A 22,820-nucleotide genomic window follows, 5' to 3' on the forward strand; every position below is an offset into this window, starting at 1 on the left:
CCAATGGCCATCCGTCTAAGAAGTCGATCTTCACGTGCATTGCTGCTACGGGGAGGACGTCCAGCTGGACGATGTTGCTGAACCCTTTCTTCAGACCATGAAGACCATATTCTCGCAATCGTGGTGTGGTTCCGATTCATTCTTCGGGCAATCTCACGAAGAGAAAGTCCACCCTCCTTCATGCCGGTAATTCGCCCTCTATCGAAATCAGAAACGTGGGAAAAATTTCGACGCTGTCTCACTGGAAGCATCTTGAGATGTCTCGTTCACAGTTCAACAACAAAATAAACTGATACTTCCATGTAAATATTATTTTATTTATTTACAATTGAATAAAAAATCTAAAAGGTCGATGATAAAAAAACCACCAGCATTCTTTCTTTTTTACTGAAAGTCTGATCGTTTGATACTTCATTATGAAGCGTTATTTTGCCAAAATTACAAGACTTAATTGTTAGTAACACTGGGTGATGCATTTCACGTGAAAGTGAGTGTACAACCTATTCGGCGTTTAGTGCGCAGACTTTGGGCGATCGAACTTAGATCTTATCCCCAAAAAACCTAAGAGCTAACATCGATTGAATATTTACAAGAAATATTTTGTTTATCTATTACATAAGAAGTTTTAAAGGAGAAAGATTAAAATAATAGCGTTCGGGTCATGTAGCGTAAGAAACAATAAGTTTCCATACGTTGGGCCACCATGGTATGTATATAACCAATGACCGCTGACTGATTGATACATAAGGCTGTTTTTTCTCTACTTCTCAACAGGACCTATTAATTTCCTTTTTGTGTTAGTAAGTAGCTCAGGGTACATTCTTAACGTAAATGAGGACTAAAATTAAAATTTTCTGAAAATTAAGAGGTTTATTAATGTTTTTTCGTGTTAACAAGTCGCTGGCTTTTTCTTTGCTAAACTGTATATTCCTGGAGCGGAGCTGATTAAGTTCCCGGCTCTAAGATAAGCCCTAGCAGTTTCATGAACTTTCTGAACATAAAGAGTTAATTATATCATTTTTCTTCTGATCGATACAACCGTGACTTTTGCCTCATTAAATTGCAATGTCCAAAAACGGCATTGCCCAATTTTCTACCCTAACTATATAGACTCCACAACGTATTATCAACGTAGTTTAAATTACGCCCCGTATTTTACACTTGTTAACGAAATTAACGTAGCAGAGTCCAAATGCGATCGTACGAGCTGCCAAGAGGAACTCCGTAATGGTGGGCCCTACGACACTCCAGATCTGATCACTCCAGAAATTGTGGCGAAAAACCACAAAACTGTACTGGGAGATAGACCAAATGTACCGTACATCACATTTTGATCCAACAATTCGATATGAGAAAGCCGTGCAAAAGATGAACAAAAACGGCGCCGTGAGAAGGTTTCAAGGGAGTGTTTGGCAAAGTTTCGCAGCAATAAAGCCGAGTTTTTGTGTCGATTAATAACCATGAATGAAACATGGGTCCATCATTTCGCTTCTGAGACGAAAGAGCAGTCAAAACAATGGATTCGAAGGGGAGAATTGGCTCTAAAGAAGGTGAAAACCCTTACATCTGCAGAAAGTGGCGGCGTCGGTTTTTCGGGATACACGGAAGATAATTTTTATTAATTATCTCCTTAAAGGAAAAACAATAAAACGAGAACATTATACGAATTTATTGCAGTGGTTGAGCAAAGAAATTTGGAAAAAACGACCGTATTTGGGGAAAAAGGGAAGTTGTTTCATGAAGGCAACGCACCAGTCCGCACTTCCGTCATCGCGATGGCCAAAATCAATCAACATTTCCAGTTTTTCCCTACCCGCCCTATTCGCCAGATTTAGGCCCCTCAGATTATTTTCTATTTCCAAACTTGAAAAGTGGCTCGGTGGAAAGAGATTTATCAATAATGAAGGGGTGGAGTCCGACGTTGATGCCTATTTTGAAACATCCAAAACTTCTTACTATAAAGAAGATATAGAACATCGCTGGGAAAAGTATCTCAATCTCAAAAGTTACTACATTGAGAAATAACGTAATATTTAATTTTTTTTTTCTTTAAGCGTTTGGCCGGATACTTCTGGGACTATCCTCATATTTTATACAGGGTGGTCCAATAAGAACGTCTCGGACGATTACGGCTTTATTATTGGTTTTGATGAAAAATTGTTTTTGCACTTATATGTGCGACCTTATAAGGCACATTTTAAAAATATTGTCATTCATACGGGGTGCGCAAAAAAAGATGCAATGCAAACTTACATTTTTTTTTTAAAACCGAACACCCTATATTTTTTTTAATATTTGAAATTAGAAGAAAAAAATAGTAGAAGTTTGTATAACGCTCAATAGGTATGAAACAAATACTTCTTGAGAAAATTAAAGAAATGCAAAAATGCAAGGGTCAAGAAAAATTTTGTTTTCTACGTGAGATGAACGAATTAATTATCGTTTTTTGACCGGTACGTCTTAACAACAGATACTTCTTCAGGTTGAAAAAAGTTCTCTTGAAATTTCATACACAGGGTGAGCAAAAATATTGATTGCATCTTACTCACTCATGATTTAGAACGTCTTGCTTATTTTAAATGGAATGTAGCCATTTTTATGTATTCATTAGAATCACTATTTAATACCCTTTCACGTTATACCATATACTTATCTTTAACCGTTTCTCGTAAAATGAGGTTTTATTTCATTTTGAATAGCAACAAGTACTTTCAGAGTGTGCTTTGGATTCGTTTCCATGGTTACAAAAACAAAAACATTAGATTGTGATAATTTTCCGAAAAATTTCACAATTTTTCAAAATATACATTCGAAATGACCATTATTTTGGAAGCAAAGCTTAATGCGCTTTTGAAAAGGCAATTTCACTTTTAATAATGTTTCTGGTGCGATTTTCCCAAAAGGCGTTCCGGATTCGAATTTTCATATTCTCTTTCGTTGTCGGTGATTCTTGATAAACTATATCTTTAATATATGGATGCGACGAGGAGGATCTCAGCTGTGATCAGCAAGATCGTCCGATCTTACTTGCACGGATTTCTTTTTATGGGGGAACTTTTTATCCATTCATTTCACGTAGAAAAAAGAATTTTTCTTGACCCCTGCATTTTTGTATTTCTTTAATTTCCTCAAGAAGTATTTGTTTCAGACCTATTGAATGATATACAAACTTCTACTATTTTTTTCTTCTAATTTCAAATAGTTAAAAAAATATAGGGTGTTCGGTTTAAAAAAAAAACGTAAGTTTGTATTGCATCTTTTTTTTTGCGCACCCCGTATAAATGACAATATTTTTAAAATGTGCCCTATAAGGTCGTACATATACAGTGGTGGAAAAAAGTATGAAATATTTATTATCTTGCTATTTATTGTTGCTAGGGTTGTATATCATTTAATTCAAAAATGCCTGAAATCTATTTAACATTCACAGATAAATTCACAATAAAAATTGTTGCAATTGGATAAGTATTACATTTTTTATAGGGCAAGAATGAAAATTGCTTGGAAAAAAGTATGGAATATTTTCGTTTTATTTCCAAACAAAGATCGAAACAGTCACAAAATTAACATTTTGTGGCAAAACCTTTTGCATCGATTACTGCCTGACAACGTGCTGGCATAGAATCTACAAGCTTCAGCAACATCTCCACGGGAATTTGGTGCCACTCTTCCTGGATGGTTTGAAGAAGTTCGACTTTATTGCTAATAGGTTTTGATTTAATTCGCCTGTCTAACATTTCCCACAGATACTCAATTGGATTGAGGTCAGAGGACTGAGAGGGCCAATCCAGTACGACCACATGATGACTCAAAAACCACTCCTTTACGACTTTAGAAGTATGCTTGGGATCGTTATCTTGCTGACAGATCCAACGAAGTCGCATTTCTTCTTCGGCAAAAGGCAACATATTATCCTCCAAGATTTGTCGATATTGATAGCGATCCATTTTGCCCTCTACAGGAACCACAGGTCCAGTTTTGCGTCGCGTAAAACATCCCCAAACCATTACGCTCCCACCACCGTGTTTGACAGTAGGCGTTCAGGTACTTTACATTGTACTTTTGGCCAACTGGACGTCCAACGTATACTCTATCGTCAGAACGGGACAAATTAAACTTACTCTCGTCACTCCAAAGGACGATGTTAAATTTTTCTTGAGTCCATGATAAATGGGACTTTGCAAATTTTAAATCTGTTCTTCTTCGAAAGCAATGGTTTTTTAATTGCAACTCTACCAAGAAGTCCTACATCTATCAGGCGATTTCTCACAGTTCCACTTGTTAATTCCAAATTAAATTGCGAGGTGATTTCTTCAGTAATTTGCCCTGAGGTTTTTCGGGGATCTTTCATAGAGATGCGTTTGATTGCTTTATCGATCATCGGGGTAGTTTTTTTAGGACGACCTGACTTCCTTCGATTTTGAACGTTTCCCCGAGTTCGAAATTTGTTAATTTTTTTCGAAACGGCACTCTGACTGATTTTTAAAGTTCTTGCCGGTTCGCTTTGAGTACGACCACTTTGGTAGAGTTCTACAACTCCCGCCCTAAATTGAGGGGCGAAACATTGGTTTTTAGCCGCATTTGGAAAATAAACAATTAGTTGTTAAGGCCTGCGGTGAACTGAAACGAAATAGGACGAAAAACGGCAAAATATTCCATACTTTTTTCCGGGCCAAAAATTTCAATAGGCAAAACATGATAAACATTGATATAATAAACTAAAGAATATTTTATACTACAATGTAAAATCTTTAATTTAGTTTTAATAACAGTTAATGAACATTTACTAAATATTCCACACTTTCTTCCACCACTGTAAGTGCAAAAACAATTTTTCATCGAAACCATTAACGAAGCCGTAATCGTTCGTGGCGCTCTTATTGGACCACCCTGTATATGCCGAACGGGGTCGAAAAATGCCTTACTTTAATTTAACCTCGGCAAAAACTCATTGATCCAAATTGGCGAACTTAAGACGTGTTAGGGACTCTAAGTTATTGGCTTTTGTTTCTATTTTTTTTTATTGTTGTTAATGTTAGGTTTATTGTGTATTGGCATTTATTCTCTTAAGTTACGCCTATGTACTGCGATACTTATTCGGAGAATACCATCTGGGTGCCAGACCACATGGCCCATCAGGCCAAAGCTAAGGGTACGCTTTGGTTGGGGAATGTGCTACTAGTCGAAAGAAGCTTTCTCTATAGGGGCTACTGCTTTGATGGTCAATTTGTTGGACCCGCGATATTCCCAGAAAAGCGACCAGTATAGATATTCCCCAGATGGCCACGAGTTATGGGATTCGGTGTAGCCATAGCTTATAATGGTTCTTGGTGGTGGTGCGCCCCTGGTTGGAATTCTTCGGGGTTAGTACTTAAGGGATAATCGGAGCAATTTTCGCTCCTTTTTCTGCTCTTCATTTTGTCTTGTCGGGTGAAAGCTGCGTCGGTGTCGGGATGTGATCCGAATCATATCGTGTAACCCGCCCAGTAAGCATTCTCCCTCTTCTTTACTTAGACCAAGATTCTTACATTCTTTTGAGATAAGTGCAAAGTTAATACGATCCATTTTTACATAAAACAAAGTGTCTTTGTCGTGTTTCATTTATCGAAGGAATACCCTTAACAAGACGAAACACGGAAAAAGTGCCGCAAAAACAGCATTGAGGATACTACGAAGACAAGCATTAGCAACTAATGTTTAAGCTTTGAAACAGGCGAAATTAAACTAACGATATTCGCCAATATCGAACACTGAATTAAACCATTTTCCATGGAGATACTAAAAATTGCACGAACCCGAATAATAAAGCAGGATGTCAGACCCACACTTCACTTCCATTATTATCGCAAAGAGGATTCAAGACATCAAGAAAAAATGTCTCCGGGAAACTGTGGTATTATTCGGCATACACCACACTATACATTTCCAAGGTGGAAAAAATGGCAGCGGGAACATAGTAAGTGTGTACAATAAGATAACGCTTTAGGTATACGATACTATTGTGTATTGCGCTCCATCTTCTTGGCATTATCGCCTAACACTTTGTCATTTTCTTGCACACGTGTATTGTCCATTTACCATGGAAGGAACCGCTAAATGTGTTTTCCTCGTAAAAGTCGCTTATTACCTTCTTTCGGGAAAGCACATAACGCTTCACACCAGACAATTTTGCCTTGATTAAAGGGCGGTAGTGGATCAATTTAAAGCCGGCGTATATAGAGGATTACGATACAATTTAGCAACCGGCAATGCTGCCAATCACGGTCATTAGCGATAAAGTTAGTATAAAAGCTGAAATGAAAATAAAAACGGAACTACTAAAAACGAGTTAATTGAAAGGCAATTTCGCTTCTCAATTGAATATTTATCAGTAGGGTGTTTTGGCTAAACCCGTAGGCGAATTTATCACCTGCAAACAAATTGTAGTATAATTTTCGTATAGCACTGGAATCGACAATTTGTATTCTGGATAAAACGCATTAGGCCGTTCGAGGGTTTCGGTGAAGTTTAAAATGGGAGCAAACGCTAAACGGGCCAAAATGGTTTGTTCCTCTTTCCCGAGCGGCTATAAAATTGGGAGAATCCGGCTTATTCGATCAGTTGACGGAGTTTCAGGTTTATTTTGCCTTAATCCCTCTACTTTCTTGATTCAATAAGTAGCGAATCTTCTCTTTTAAGTTTTGCCCGGAAAATGCGAGCAGGCATCAGAATTTCTACCTCTCCAACTCTTTAAAGGCATGAATACCTATAGCCAGCAAATTTAACGCTATTTACCAAACCATTAAAAATCGGCACAACTGACTAATAGCCTCGATATATTTTTTAACACGTGAATAAAACTTCACTAAATAAATCCCTGTATAAACAATTTTCAGCCCATGAATAACGGATCAACTCACATTTAAAATAGCGCGGTTATTCTAAAAGGTGTTCCATCTGGTAGTCATTTTTTGAACTATCAATTTGAAGTATGCCAGATTTACAAACTTTCATATCCATGACGGATGTGAACTGTCAAAAGTGTGACATTTGCTGATACGGTTTCGCTTACAACGCAACAACGCATTTTAGTTATCCAAATTTATTACGAAAATGGCCGTTCAAAAAAAATATATGTTTCGCAAATTACGTGAAAGTGTCGGACGACATGCCTATTTTGATGCTAATTTTGAAGAAACTGATTCAGTGGAGGGTCGCAGAGCATACCAACATGTTCGTCCAGCTCGTAGTCGAGATGTTGTGGCCACAGTGAGTGAAAGTGTTCGTGATCAACCATCACCATCGATCCGACATCGTTCCCAAGAATTAGGCCTCAGCAACATTATGGCGAATTTTGCACGTTGATCTTCATTTGCATCCATGCAAAATTCAATTAACGCAAGAACTAAAGCCAGCTGACCACTTGCAGCGGCGCGTTTTTGTTAACTGGATGCTGGAAAGAATCGATGGATTTTCAGCAAAAATCATCTTTTCCGACGAAGCACATTTTTATCTTTCTGGCCACGTTAATAGACAAAACTGTAAGTTATGGGGAGCTGAAAATCCTCACGAATATCATCAACAGCCTATGCATGCCGAAAAAGTGACTGTGTGGTGTGGCCTATGGTTTGGCGGAGTTTTTTTTTTGAAGATCGTGAAGAAAAAGCCGTAACTGTCAACGGAGATTGTTATCGTGGCATGATATCGGAATTTTTATGGCCAGAAATTGATCGGATTGGTGCCACTGATCTTTGGTTTCAGCAGGACGGAGCAACAGCGCACCCATCTCGCGAAACAATCCACTTATTGCATGAAAAATTTCCGGACCGCATAATTTCACGAAATTCTGGACGTCGATTGGCCCCCGAGATCGTGCGATTTGACTCCATTGGACTTCTTCCTATGGGGTTTTCTGAAAAGTAAAGTGTGTGCCAATGCTCCCCAAACAATTCAAGATCTGAAGCGCAATATTCGAACCGAAATTACGACCATAGACCCGTTGATTCTGCAAAAAGTCATTGAAAATTTTGATGTTCGGATGATGTCCTGTAAACGGAGCCGTGGTGGCCATATGTGCGATGTCGTGTTCCATACATAAAATGGCAAAGTGTTTAGGCCAGGGGCTTTTAGTCACTGCCTAACAGAATCGACTGCCTCACAAGGCACCCGAAGAGGTATCTCCTATTTTGCTGGTGTGAGTTATTGATTCGAAGGACCAGACGCTGATGCGTCAATTGATTGTAAACGGGGTTCAAGGGTTCGGAGTAAACAAACTCCGTAGCACAAATTAAGTAATTTACTTTACACTACAGATATCACTCTAATTTACACTACGTATTTACAACTTTATATACACTTTATATATATATATATATACAGGGTGGCCCATTGAAAACGAAACAGAGGCATTTGCGGGTACTTAACGGATAACTCCACAGATGCTTCAAAATGTTAGGACTCGTTTTGAACAGAACTTGTATTACTGTATGGAAGCTAATGGTGAGCAGTTTGAGTATCTTATCAATTAAAAGAACTTTTGTTAATGTTTTACTATTAATTTTCCTAATTTACGATTTTAACAGAGCATTCCACTTGTTGGCAATTTAATCACATTTTTCCAAATTTCTCGAAAACTACTGAATAAAAGTTAGTTAATTTGGGTATCATTATAACGAGAATCGAAAGACCTTTCAAACAAGGTGCTACTCGACCATACTTTCCATTTAAGATTTTAAGGGTTTAACTCGCCCCGGCTAGGGTGTTGAAGTGAAAGGAGCGAGTATACGTTTATAATGTGTCCCCCTCGAATATAAAGTTCACTTGTCCGAGCATTTTTCAAATGTACATTTCCAAGTACCCGCAAATGCCTCTGTTTCGTTTTCAATGGGCCACCCTGTATATTTTACAGAGTCGGTACTGGGTTGCCCGAGATCTGAGAAAGATACGTATAAAGTTTGAAGGGTGACTTGTAAAAGAGTTACAGAGTAGAGATTGAGCTAATGTTCTGAGAGAGGTTTGATAGTGTTCCGCGTTCAGGGATCGAGAAGTGTCCGAGAAACGGGAAGAAGAGCATTCGCGAGTACTGTTTTTGAGAGAATGTTTTTTGGGAGTCCTAGATTATTTGCATCCTACGGATGGTGGGGCTGGAGGGAGATCACCACGATAAGATCTTGACCAATCCCAACTGACACCACCCCCTAGTTCTGTGGAAAGTTTTTTCCCAAGAATCTCCACGGTCAAAGCCCAGATGTGGCTCTCTGGTTCCCTTGACAGATTTATCTGGTGCCCCCCATAAATCGGGACAGCGATAATTCAAGGAACCAGTGCCATCACGGTGGCCGGGTTTAAACACGTGAGGGTAAGTGCTGCATCGCGGGGTGCGATGCAGCAGATGTGTATTGGGATTGTTCCAACGTCTTTAGGGCCTAATTGGAGCCCGGCGATAACGCTGATTTATGTTGGGTTTTTTCCCAACACAAAGAACAACCTACAATTTTCAATAAAATGTTTTGATTTTTCCTCTTAAAAAGTGCGTTTTCTTTCACAATTAAAAAAGGACCAACAGATGGAACACCCTTTAGTAACACCAGTTACTTCACACACAAAATTACTTTCCCGATTCTAAATCTGATAATGTAAATGAACCTATTGTTAAACCGCGTAATATCTAATTTATTACTTTTTGCCTGTGGTCATATCGAACTAAATGGAAACTCAAAACAGCAGCCGCCATTAAGAAAAATCGCCTTAAATTACCTGAAAATTGTGTCAATACTTACTAGCGTGAGTGCATGTTGGTACGCCACATATCAGCGGGTCTTCCAGGGGATCTGAAAAAATGCTCTCGTCAGTGCCTTATCATGTTCATAATTCTGTCAAAGAGAACGTCGAATAACTGAAGACAATAAAAAGAGAATGAACCTGCAACTAATTAAGACAAATTGTTCCTAAGCAATGGATTGTCCCAAACATGCCAGTGAATATCTCATCAAATTCGCGAAACGGACAACTGGAGAAGTTGTAGGGTGCCGGCATGAGTATGAAGTAGAAACGTTGTTAGATGCACAGGGTCCGTATTCAAATAAACAAATCTACACTCCTTCCACCCCCGTCACGAGTTGCCCCTACTGGTAGGTTCCGCAGACCATGAAAGGCACATAGATTTACCAGGTCTGTAAACATGAAACCGGAATCTTTTAATAAAAAGTATAACTTAGCTGCGCAATAATTATAAAAAATATTTTATTCGAAATATTTCCCATCGTTCCATATACATTTTCCCCATCTCTCTGGCAATCTGTGGATGCCACACCAGAAGAACTGTCGTTCTTTTGAGGCGAACCATTCATCGAGCCATTTCTGAACTGTTTCGTAAGAGGTGAAGTGCCGTTCTGCAAGAGCGTGTCCCATCGACGCAAATAAGTGATAATCTGATGGTGCTAAGTCGGGTGAATAAGCCGCGTGCGATAGTACTTCCCAATGAAAAGTCCCAAACGTTTCCTTCACCAGTTTTGCAGTGTGTGATGGTGCATTATCACGAAGCAACACCACCTTGTGTTGCCGTTCTTGATATTCTGGTCGTCTTTCACGCAAAGCTCGATGCAAGTCCATCATTTGTTGTCGGTAACGCTCAGTATTAACTGTTTCTCCAGGTTTTGGCAGCTCATTACGCCTTTTTGATCCCACCAAACACAGAGCATTGTCTTCCGTCCATATCGAGTTGCTGACGATGCTGATGGTTCGCCTGGAGTTACCCATGATTTTTTACGTTTGGGATTCTCAAAATAGATCAATTTTTCGTCACCAGTCACAATCCGATGAAGAAATGACTTTCTGTTATACCTGGTAAGCAACAATTGGCAAGTGGTTTTTCGATTTTCTTGCTGTCTTTCATTGAGTTCATGTGGAACCCATTTTCCTATCTTCTGAATTTTTCCCATAGCTTTCAAACGAATGGAAATGGCTTCTCGTGTCACATTTCATTGGTTCGCTAATTGTTGTTGCGTTTGAGCATCGTCCTCATCTGGCAAAGCTTGCAACTCGCCGTCTTCAAACTTTTTCGGTGGTTTTCCACGCTCTTCGTTATTGACGTCAAAATTGCCACTTTTGAATTTTTGAAACCGCTCACAGCACTGTGATTTTCCAAGGGCATGCTCACCGTAAGCTTCAACAATCATGCGATGTGAATCTGCAGCCGTTTTTTTCAAGTGGTAACAGAAAATCAATGCTGTCCAATATAGGCACAAAATTCGACATACTCAAAGCTATTGCAAACTGTACTGCAGTATTGAACCTGTATTGTTATGATTTGAAAATCATTCTCAGATATAAATAAGAGATATAGTACCCTAATAACACGATAAGGCAGTACCTATATTGACCACTAGGGATATTTGGAGGCAAATTCCGGTTTCATATTTACAGACCTGGTACAGACCTGGTATGAAATAGAAACGTTGTTAGATGCACAGGGTCCGTATTCAAATAAACAAATCTACACTCCTTCCACCCCCGTCACGAGTCGCCCCTATTGGTGGGTTCCGCAGACCATGAAAGGCACATAGATTTAAGCTGCGATTCAATTGAGAACTCTGCTGCAAGAATAGAGCGGTTTCGTTCAATCATCTGTCCCAATTTTTCGGAATTGGAATGCAAGTCAAAACGAAATGAAATTGTTTCGATTTCCAACCAGAACTTGTCCCTTCTTATCTAGACGAAATTGTCGAAACCTAACAGTAATGGAGACCTTGCAGATGCCACGAGTGCACGAGGAACTTTCCTCTGAATTAAACTTGTATAAAAATTTCCAAAAGTGCCATGGCATTATCAAACTGGGAACACTGCATCTCTGGAGTCAACTTTTCCAGACCAACAAGTAAGGTGCTTTAGCTGTCCATTACCTTTTGAATGTTCGCTAATTAATAATAGAGCTAATGATTTTGAAACAAAGAAGCTGAAGTGTGCAACTGCGAAACCTCTGACGTGGTGTTTATTGAAGGTACATTGTTACGAAGCAAATCCAAAACACAAATTTAGTCCCGTGGCAAAGCCACAAAATGATTAATTGCTGGTAGCAAAGATACGTAACATGCTCTAACACAATTTTGCGAAACAAACTTTCGAGTTGAATTGCCACCTGTTTAATAAACAAATATGGAACACCTTGCAATGATTTAAAGGGGCAATTTTCCATTGCCACGTTTCAGGATTAGCTTCCAGCACTGGGTTCATTTTCAAAATAGCTATTAATCGACATGTGCTGATGGTGCTTTTATAAAAAAAAAAAGAAAAAAAACACAAACACACACACATTGAATTGAATTCGAACACATTCGAACAGCAGAAGGGTCGGTATCAATAATTTTATTAAAGGTTTGGTAATTGCAGCAGAATCTCAGCTCTGGCATGATTTCCGGGTCAAATAACAATTCTTTGCGATGGTCTGGGTCATACTAAGCCATATCTAACAAACGAGGATAATTCCAGAAGTACCCGACGTGACATACAGGGTGGCCTATTTAAAACAGTCCACTTAAAATATCTTGAATGGTATTTTTTTCTTCGGAGAATCCTGACACACGTTTTAATTTTAATAGAGACATCATTAGATCTTAAATTCGTAGGTGTAGCAGGGTCATCCCCCTAAATAGGGTGACAACCCCTTTAAGAATCTAAAACGGCACGGGGAGTCAAGTGGCACTCAAATCGAAGGTATTTCAATTCTCTTTACAAGTATGTTTTTTTTTTGGGAGGAGGTGAGAATCTTCTTAAGACACCTGGCTTCGACATGCAGCCAGGTAGTGTGGGATTCGACCGACCATTATGTCACCCGCCTACCCACTAAAACCACCTCCCCTCTTCGCCCCGGTATCGCCTTTCGGCATTCCTTCAGGGCACCTTTCCTCTCTCCTCGCGGACTAAGCGCCGCGAAGGTTGCTCGCTACTCCCGCACTCTTCTCGTTTTCCGTTCTTTCTCTCTCACACTCTTATCCCACATGATCTTTTCCACCATTCTTTCAAATGCCATCCACTTCTCCTCTGTCTCCACCAATTCACACCCGATCATGTTTCGGTCCAGGTTAAGTCCCCTCTCTCTGGCCTCCACACGGTACCTCTTTACAAGTATGCTGGAACTTTTTGACTGCGCCTTTAAATATTGTAAAAAAAAACGTTTTAAAACATCGGTGAAATAAATCGAAGAAAATAAACTTTTAAATAATGTTTTATTTAATTAAGTGTTCTAATTGCGACCCATCTGCTTCCATACAATAATAAAGCCTTTGTTGAACCTCTTTCCGAACATATTGTAACACTTCAGGAGTTATTTCGCTGCATGCTGTCACTATTCGATGGCAAAAGTCTTCTAAACGACAATTTTTGAATGGCCCCATAAAAAAAGTCCAACGGTATTAAATCAGGCGATCTTGGAGGCCATTCAATGAAATCTCTTCCTCCAATCCAGTCTTCGGGAAAATGTTAATCCAACACGTTACGTAGAGGAATACGTAGGATTACGTATACAGAATATAAAAAATTTGGATTTATCAAAATGCTTTCACTCATCACCTCCCAAAATTGCATACGGAAATCTGGATCATCTTTATTGAGCTCATGAATGAGATATATTTTATAGGGATGAAAGTTATGTTTTTTCAACATTTTCTCAATACTACTAAGTGAAATACCTGATGTTACTTTTAATTCTTGAATGCTTGAAATAAACTTTTCTTCATTTACATGATCCAACTCAATATGTTCCAAAATTGTAATCTGTGCAGTCTCGTTGGTAACGGTGTGTCGCCTTTCATGTTTTTTGTTAGCAACGGATCCACTTTCCATGAATTTAGATATTAAATTCGTCACGTAGGGATGGCTCAGATTCTTACCGGAATGCCTTCCATTAAAAATTCTTGCAGTTTCTCGGGCTATTTCATTGTTTTTGAAATAGATGGTGACAATTTCAATCCTCTACGCAGTGGTATAAATTGTGCTGCTTTGAATCGTCGGGTGAATCAAGAAATTTCGTGGTACAATTCTGATCAGTATAGAATCGGACCAAAACTACCCGTTCAATGCTAATAAAACCCATCATCTTATCTTAAGAATTCGATGAAAAACATCATTTTTTGTAGGATTCGTGAGATTATTATTATTAGGTTTATGTAATTTTTCTTTTCGATTTATTTCACATATGTGTTAAAGCGGTTTTTTTACAATATTTAAACGGTGAGAAAAATTTTTTTTAGCATACTTGTAAGAAGAATTGAAATACCTTTGATTCGATGTGCCACTTGACCTCCCGTGCCATATAAGATTCTTGAAGGGGTTGCTATCCCGTTTAGGAGGATGACTCTACACCTACGAATTTATGGTCTAAAAATGTCCCCATTAAAAGTAAAGATAACATGTCCCGGAGTTTTCCGAAAAAAAAATCCATTCAAGATACTTCATATGGACTGTTTTGAATTGACCACCCTGTATAGATGACGATTTTCGTTAAAAATTTGCATGTATTACAAAGGCGTAATCTTAAAAAGTCTATATCTATAGTTTGAAGGTGCCACGTTGATTTATGCTTGTTTCGGAACCGTTTTTAGAGATTTTGTCAACATGGAAAAAATTGCTTATTGATACATGATTGAATACTTTCGTGTGAAAAGTCTTAATCTATCCAACATGAAAGCGGAGTTAGACTTTACTTTGAGGGAATCTGGTCCTTCGTTAACAACTATAAAATATTGAGTGACAGAGTTTAAACGTGATCGTCTGCCCCGTTTAATCTCGCTGCCGTAACGAACTAACATGACGATCTCCACAATGGTGGACCCTATGACACTCCAGATCTGACCACTCCAGAAATTATAGCGAAACTCCACAAAACTGTACTGGAAGATAGACATTTCAAAATGTACTGTACGTCGTATTTTGATCGAGCAATTAGATACAAAAAAGCTGTGCGCAAGATGAACAAAAACAGCGCCGTGAGGATGTTTCAAGGGATTGTTTGGCAAAGTTTCCCAGTAATAAAGCCGAGTTTTTGCATCTATTTAAAATCATGGATGAAATATAGGTCCATCATTTCACTCCTGAGACGAAAGAACAGGTAAAACAATGAACTCAAAAAAGAAAATCGGGTCCAAAGGAGGCGAAAATCGTTCCATTTGCAGGAAAAGTGATGGCGTCCGTTTTTTCGGCTGCACGGGGCATAATTTTTTATTGACTATCTCCCTTAAGGAAAAACAATAAACGGAAAATATTAAACAAATTTATTGCAGCATTTGAGCGTAGAAATTAGGAAAAAGCGACCGCATTTGGCGAAAAGGAAAGTCTTGTTTCGTCAAGACAACGCACCAGTCCGCACATGCGTCAACGCAATGGTCAAAATCAATCAACTTGGTTTCAAACTTTTTACTCATCCAACCTACTTGCCAGATTTAGCCCTATAAGATTATTCCCCATTTCTAAAAATTGACTCGGTGAAAAGAGATTTCCCAACAATGAAGAGGTGGAGTCCAAGGCTGATGGTAATTTTGAAACATTCGAAACTTCTTACTGTAAAGAAGGTATAGAAGCCATGTAGCAGCGCTGAGAAAAGTGTGTCAATCTCAAAGCAGACCATGCTGAGAAATAATGTAATATTTTCCATTTTTTTTATTAAGTGTTAGGTCAGGTACTTCTGGGACTATCCTCGTACCTTCCAGTTAAGAAATAATAACATTATAGTAGGTTTCCATAAGGCAGGTGATTTGCAGCAATTGCCAAGAATATACGCGATTGAATTCTCAATAATTTGAATGTTGACCTCGCTGACAAATATTTGTATTAATGAATTAATATTACTGAAGACACATTATCTTACATGATTTGATCCATCATTTATTAGCGGAGTCTTACTCAATATTCGGTACACTGTTTATTACCATCTTGCCGTGCGTCAAACCTTTAGGCAACACAGAGTATTACTATTATATAAAAACTACAAATAATAAAAAAAATTACGGCACGGGCTTCGGATTGCAAAGAAATTGATCTCACGCGAACTTGACAAAATGGTGGAGTTCGTGGGGAGTGGCGAAATTTTGGAAAAAATGAAAATATCTGCAAAAATCTGGTCGTTGGGGACAATGGCGCTCATATTAAGTCAAATTGTAAAGGGGCTAAGTCGGTTGTTATCGAAGTTACAGAAAATCGGATTTCTTAATACCGTACGCAATTTCTGTGAAATGAAAGTTAACAGTGATAGAAATGTCACGGCCTGTTTGTTCGGTAAATACAGAGTGTTTTTGAATATTCTTCATTTTGAAATGCCCCTGTGTTTTATTTGTCCAACAAAATAATAAAAAAAGTAAATAGCGATTCTTTCAAGGATGTTGTCGTATATTTCAGTGGCGTATTTAGATTTTGTGTGTTTGTGTTTTCCATAAATAAAGTTGCCTTTTTTATACAATTCTCTGTATATGTTGCCCAGTTTGAATTAGACTTCTCTGAAACTTTTGTGTTTCTTGTTTGCAGTTGTCAAAAACTCACTGAAGCATTTTCGTTGATGTTTAAGCGTGTCGTTATTACATATAATTTTATTAAAACACCGCTGCGAGTCAAATAAAATTTAAACATTTAAAATATTACGGCATACTGACGTGTTTCGTAGAGTGCCACGAAAGTATAAATGTTGCATTTGAATTTTATTTAAACAGATATTATTTTTAATTTTATTTGTGTTTTCTATGTCAAGTAAACTTTTTATTGTCGTAGGTATCCTAAAAGAGTGAGTCAAATCACGCAATACATAGAATATTTCAAAGGCTGAAATTCACTTTTATGCCCTTTGGCTCTTTCCGAACGCCCGGGCCAAGAACGTGTAATAAAGAGAATCGCGAAGGTGACGTAATTAATGTAGTGCGAAAGTTGCATCCTGTAGATGCTGAACAACGCACTCGTGTTTGCCCGTGAAACAATAAGAAGGATTTGGTTTTTGCGTCACTTGTTTAATAAAAAGAAGGAAAATTAAATATCACGTCTATGAGCAGGGTCTCACATCAAATCGGCATCTTAACACGCCGCAAAACAAATTGTCGACATTACTAGAAAGTCTACGGTTAAGAGAGAAACCGAATCTTCTTCCAACAGGATAGTGCGCCGCCTCACAATTCTCAAATTGTGAGGCCTCACACAGAGAACTTTTCCATGAATGCCGCATTGTGACCCGCAGACATGCGCGTTGGCCTCCTAGGTTAGCCCGTCTATCCGTGTTGGACATCTTTTTTGATGGGGACATTAAAAAAAATTAATTTCTCGTACCCAGCATAATGCAATTTGAAAATTGGCAACGACGCAGTGCAGAAATTTAAAATGCACTACGCAGCATTGCATTAGTGTGTGATAAATGAATGCGAGAAAACGGCATTCAATTTGAGCACCTATTTTAGTGTTAATGGTTCTTTTTAATATTTACTATTATATGGCACTTACAAAACTATTGCGACATGTTTATAACTTTTATAAACCTACTTTTTTCAAATGCTTGAATGTGACGTTCGAAATTTTACCCCTGCCCTGCTGCTCGTGCCAGCTTCTTATTTTCAAATGGAAAGGTACTCGTTTTAGTACTTCAAATGGATAGTAATTCGATAAAGGGTTTAACAGTGTACTCAGAACTGAAATTAGACCTAAAATTTTCTGAAAAAATAAAACTATTAGACGCAAAATAAAGTGTCTCGTTATTACAGCAACAAAATTGAAATTCCTACAATCAATGCTTAAAATGGAGCTCCAGTAACAATTTGGCAATGACTCAGTCATTTCTCGAACTCTGTTATGCAATTATCCAGTGTTGCTTCTGTTACTAATTCCATTTGTGTTTCAATTCTAAGACGTAAATCATGTTTTGACGGTATATTCTCGTAAACGAAATCTTTCAAGTGACCCCGCGAAAAAAATCGAAAGATGCAAGATCTGGAAAGCGCGGGGTACACTCCAAAGTGCTCTTTTTACCGATTCGTTTCCTAGGTGAAATCTCATTAAAATACGCCTTCACAGCCACAGCATGATGTGGTGAAGCGCTATCTTGTTGAAATCAAATGTTATTGGCCACTGGTCCGCCATTTTCTCCGAGAAAAATCGCGGCGAGGGGTGGATCTATTTCGTTTTTCAATAAGTGCAAGTATTATGCGTTGTTTCGGTTCCCCTCTATGAAAAATGGACCGATGAATCGGTGGCCGATTATACACATCCATACATGGAATTTTTGCAGATGTGTATGCACAGTCTGGGGCCAATGAGAATTGTCGGTAGACTAGTAGCGACAATTACGTCGATGAATAGATCCATTTAAGCAAAACGTTACTTCGTCCGGAAATAAAATTCTAGAAAAGAACCTATTATCCCGAACGCCTTTTTCTTGCATCAATTCACAAAATTCCATTCTGCGATCAAAATCTTCAGGCGTCAACTCTTGGGTGAGGGAAATTTGGTACGGATAAAATTTTTCTCGTTTTAAAAGATTGTTTACTGATTTTGCAGATACATTAAATTCATCGACAAGTTTACTGGTAGATTGTATGGGATTTTCATCAAAGAATAAAAGAATGTCCAGTGCTTTATCGCCGCCAGTTGCCATTCTTCCACAATTAGACACAGCTTTCACGCTTCCGATTTGTTGAATTTTTTATTAATCCCTCAAACTACACTATAGTGAATAGGTGAGTCTGGATTTTTCTCATTAAATATGAAACACACCTCGTCATGAGCTTTTTTGCCACCTCCATACCCCAAAAACATCAAAGATTCAATTTGCTGCTTCTCAGATGAACAATCAATTTTTTTCATAATCTAACTGTAGTAGCTATCTAAGAACTGAATTCAACTACTAATGAATTATATGAAAATCAAAATATTTGTATATTTCTAAAAAATTGTGTACATAGAAGATGATTTGAAATTTCCTTTTCTCATTATAATTTTTTCACTGTTTTCCAAAATAAAACAAGAATGGATTGTCTACTTAGGCAGCAAAGATTAAAACTTTTAATCTTTTTAGGATGAGGATTTCGTTCTATTTTTTTAAGGAAACCGTAGATTCAATTTTAACTCTGAGTATGTCGTTATATCCTGTATAGAATCACCTTTCTTCTGACATGCCGCAATAGGTACCTTTCCATTTGAAAATAAAAAGTTGGTGGGGGCAGCTGGATAGAGATGAAAAATTTTTCTATCAAAAATACTGCATTAAATACCTTTCCAGAAATGAAATTATTTGTGTTTAAGCATTTTTTTTAATACCAGGGATTACGAAAGTTATGATCTTGTTGCAATACTTTTTAAAAGTACTGCATAGGTTTGATTATGGTTTACCGTGGAAAAAAAATTATAATTTGAAAATAATTAGCAGCTTTGCTTTTAGCATTAACTAAGAATTATTATACAGGGTGTTTGAAAATAAGTCTGCCAAGTGCTCATTCTAGGTTGCTATGACCGAAATGAGAAATAAAATCATGGGAACATGAGTCAATTTTTGGTTTCTGCCCAAAATACACGATAATAAAAAAACGCTTTTTTCGTTTTTTCTTAATAAGTCCGTTCCAGCATTAAATATTTAATGAAAATTAACGAGTGCAAAATAAATGTAAAAATAATAAAATATTTTTTACTTTCACCAATGGCGTCCCCACTGATTTGATCCTGAACATTTTTGTGAAAAGTCCATCAAAACTCCACTTATAAAGAAATATACAGGGTGTTCTACTGTTAAAAAAAATCAAATTTCCTTTATTTATGGAAAATAATCACAGATGCACTACATTCTACAGAAAAAAAACTATATAAGAATCCATTTTTAACTTCTTCATATTTTGCTAGATGCACGAAATGCGAAGGGTGTTTCAAAATGCAGAATTTCCAAAATACTGTGTATTTAAAAAGCAAAGCTAGCTGCCACTTTTTTGTCCCTTTTAATTTTTGCTTCCAAAAAAGGGGGAACAGTACCGCAAAAACTTATTTTAACTCTTCGCCGTTTAACTCGAATAATAACTGTTTCATTTCACAATAAAAAAATGGACACCCTGTAGAATAGTGTGTTGTACAATAGTGCTGGGGCAACGATCTGTAGTTTATAGAACCCTTAATTCTCATGACTTTCACAAAGGAAGATTAAAACCCTATTAGGGACAAACGTTTTAACTTCTAGAAGCATCGGTTCCCACAGTGGGGTCTTTCGTGTACAAACATGACATGCGGTCAGTTAGCTGGACTTTCTACGGCCTGAAATACCGTAAATATAATTCATCTGTTTTCTTTTTATCTGCAATGGCTCTGTTTACGTTTAAAGCCCATTTTCAAATCACCACATTTAACTGATTTTGGCAGTATTTGCCACTAGATTTTTTGACAGTTGTTAAGTGTCACTTCCAAGACAGGTGTCAATAAGGACAGTCTAACAAATATCACTTGTCGTTTCTGACAACACGAGCAACTTTAAAAGGAGGTTAATATTGTTTATTTAGATTAAATAAATAATGTTTTCTAATCTTTATTAAACAACATATACTCCTACCTTTGACGTTATTGTTGTTGGCAAATATTCCGATAAGACTCTATTGACGTTTACAAATCCCGACATGAGTCGTTTTTTTCTTTTTGAGTAAACAATTCTTTTCGAAAATTAGCTTGTACGTACATATACAGGGTGTTTCCTAACTACGTGTAAAAAATTTAAAGGGGTAATCCTCGACTGATTTTGAGTCAAAAATGTCTAAATATGTCCGCAAATGCCTTGTTTCCAAGATACAGGATGTTGACTGAAAGACGTTGAAAAAGGTTTTAAAGGTTTCTAAAGGTTTGGTGGTATTTACTAATTTGTTTATTGTTAGTTTTTTTGCTACTTCCACTACTATAAACAAGATAGTCAGTGTTATTTTGGTGTTTTACTCTCTAAAGTGAAAGAATTTAGTTCTGTGTCCCAAAAATCGGATTATACCTCAGTTTTGAAAATTTTTCAAATGCCCAATTACACTAATCAAGAAATGGCCAATATGGTTTTTGTTTACGGCCTAGCTGATGGTGAGTGTTTGACAGCGAGGCGCATTTACATGGAAAGGTTTCCAAACCACCAAGCTCCCAACCACCAAACCTTTAAAAACCTCTTTCAACGTCTTTGTGATGCAGGATCTCTTATGAAAACTCCAGGAGGAGGAAAGCCGATAACACGTCGAACACCAGAAGTGGAGGAACAAATCTTAAGACGTATTGAAGAAAACCCCGGAACCCCCGGAACCCGGAATTGTCTTTTCTAAAATTCAAACACCCAAATTGAGTCATTTTGGCAATAAAATCTCTTTTTCTTGTCACATTTCAACACCCTGTATCTTGGAAACAAGGCATTTGCGGACATATGTTTATTAGACATTTTTGACTCAAAATCAGTCGAGGATTACGCTTTTAAATTTTTTACACGTAGTTAGGAAACACCCTGTATATGTATGTATGTTGTCGAAACCTAAAGGAATGGGTAGCAAGATCGTTTAAACAGGTTTAAACTGGTTTAACGAATTAAAATTGGAAGAAGGTGTTCCCTTTCAAAATCCACGAAAAATTATGTTGATTTTTTTCAAGTCTTAGCGCCAACGAAGAAAGGGGCATAAGTAGGCACACTCACCCTAGCCAAATCTACGCTAGGGAGGTTTTCATAATATTCTACTGTGAAAGTCGTTTTAAATAAAAGATTGATTTTTACGCATATAAAAACTGCAAATTTGTTATATTCACAAGGCTTCCCCGCCATGAGCTTCGAACTTGTTAGTCAACTTCCTCATCGATATTATATAGACCAAAAGTGCAGCAATTCCTTTCGTAAATCTACAGTGAAAGTTGACAATATTTCATTCACAGATGGTTGATCATAAAGCCCTCCTAATACATGTTAAATTCGCTCGAATGCATGCATTTCCTCTAAAATTTCTAAAGTTGATATCTTAATAAGTATATAGCCACCCAATTTCGATTAGATGCAGTTTCAGCTACGCCTGTACGTCGTACACAAGAAGGCTGCATACTTGAGATACTCCGTGCTGGTTAGATTGTATGTCAACTATGCATCTTGCTGTTTCTACTTCATTGTTCCTAAATTAACTTGAGTAATTCCGGCAGAATCCAGCCCGAATACCGACATGCTTAGAAAACTCTAATTTCACGGTGACATTTAATTTTAATTAACAATTAAACATCTGTGCTTGCAGCTACTTAAACATACTTGCGTGATGCTGTGCTAAGACGTCCGTAAGGAGGCCAAAAAGCCCCAAAAGCAGCAATTTACTCATCCTACGCAAGTCATGGGCACTAAACACTTAAGTCACATAAAACGTTTACTAAGTACTGAGACGTATTGGTTAATTTTCTTGTACCCTGTACACTAAATTAATCTCGGCTTCAAAGAGAAGCGATTATGGTCATTTTGAGATCCTAAAATGACATTCTTATCTAGAGTTCAATAGGTGACGAGCTGTTTATTGAGTAAATGGTCTTTCGTGCCAGGGCCGGAGCGGGCCGCTAAGAACTTCTTTAAGCCTAGTTTTGGGGGATTTTTGTCAAATGGAGGTCCCTAAGTCGGCCCTGCCGTAAGTTTATCTCCAAAACTACTCAATCCGCGTTCCTAGTGCGGGCTATCGAGCGAATGACGTTATCACTGTTTAATCGTCTAAACTCCACTTAGTCAAATTAAAAACCAATTACAGAGAAATCTTACAAAATAATTTACATGGCGGCGATTGTGACGAATCAAATGAAATTCTCGATTTAAATCTGTGGAAATAAAAAAGGCCTGTAAATTAAAATCAAATAAAATGGCGTTT

The 22,820-nt window shown here is 37.7% G+C and overlaps 1 protein-coding gene across 1 annotated transcript in view; it reads right to left on the reverse strand.

Annotated features, from left to right (window-relative positions):
• Apoltp (Apolipoprotein lipid transfer particle) overlaps positions 1–22,416 on the reverse strand; it is a 143,952-nt gene extending 121,536 nt beyond the window's left edge. Inside the window, exons 1-2 of the mRNA XM_066299449.1 lie at positions 22,223–22,416; positions 9,759–9,809 (exon numbers count right to left, since the gene is read on the reverse strand). Coding sequence (XP_066155546.1) covers positions 9,759–9,809; positions 22,223–22,289 — 118 coding nt within the window. The 5' untranslated portion in view covers positions 22,290–22,416. The remainder of the gene's footprint in view (positions 1–9,758; positions 9,810–22,222) is intronic.
• Between the last annotated feature and the right edge of the window lie 404 nt (positions 22,417–22,820).

The sequence above is a fragment of the Euwallacea fornicatus genome, chromosome 33, assembly GCF_040115645.1.
Source record: "Euwallacea fornicatus isolate EFF26 chromosome 33, ASM4011564v1, whole genome shotgun sequence".
Classification (NCBI taxonomy): domain Eukaryota; kingdom Metazoa; phylum Arthropoda; class Insecta; order Coleoptera; family Curculionidae; genus Euwallacea; species Euwallacea fornicatus.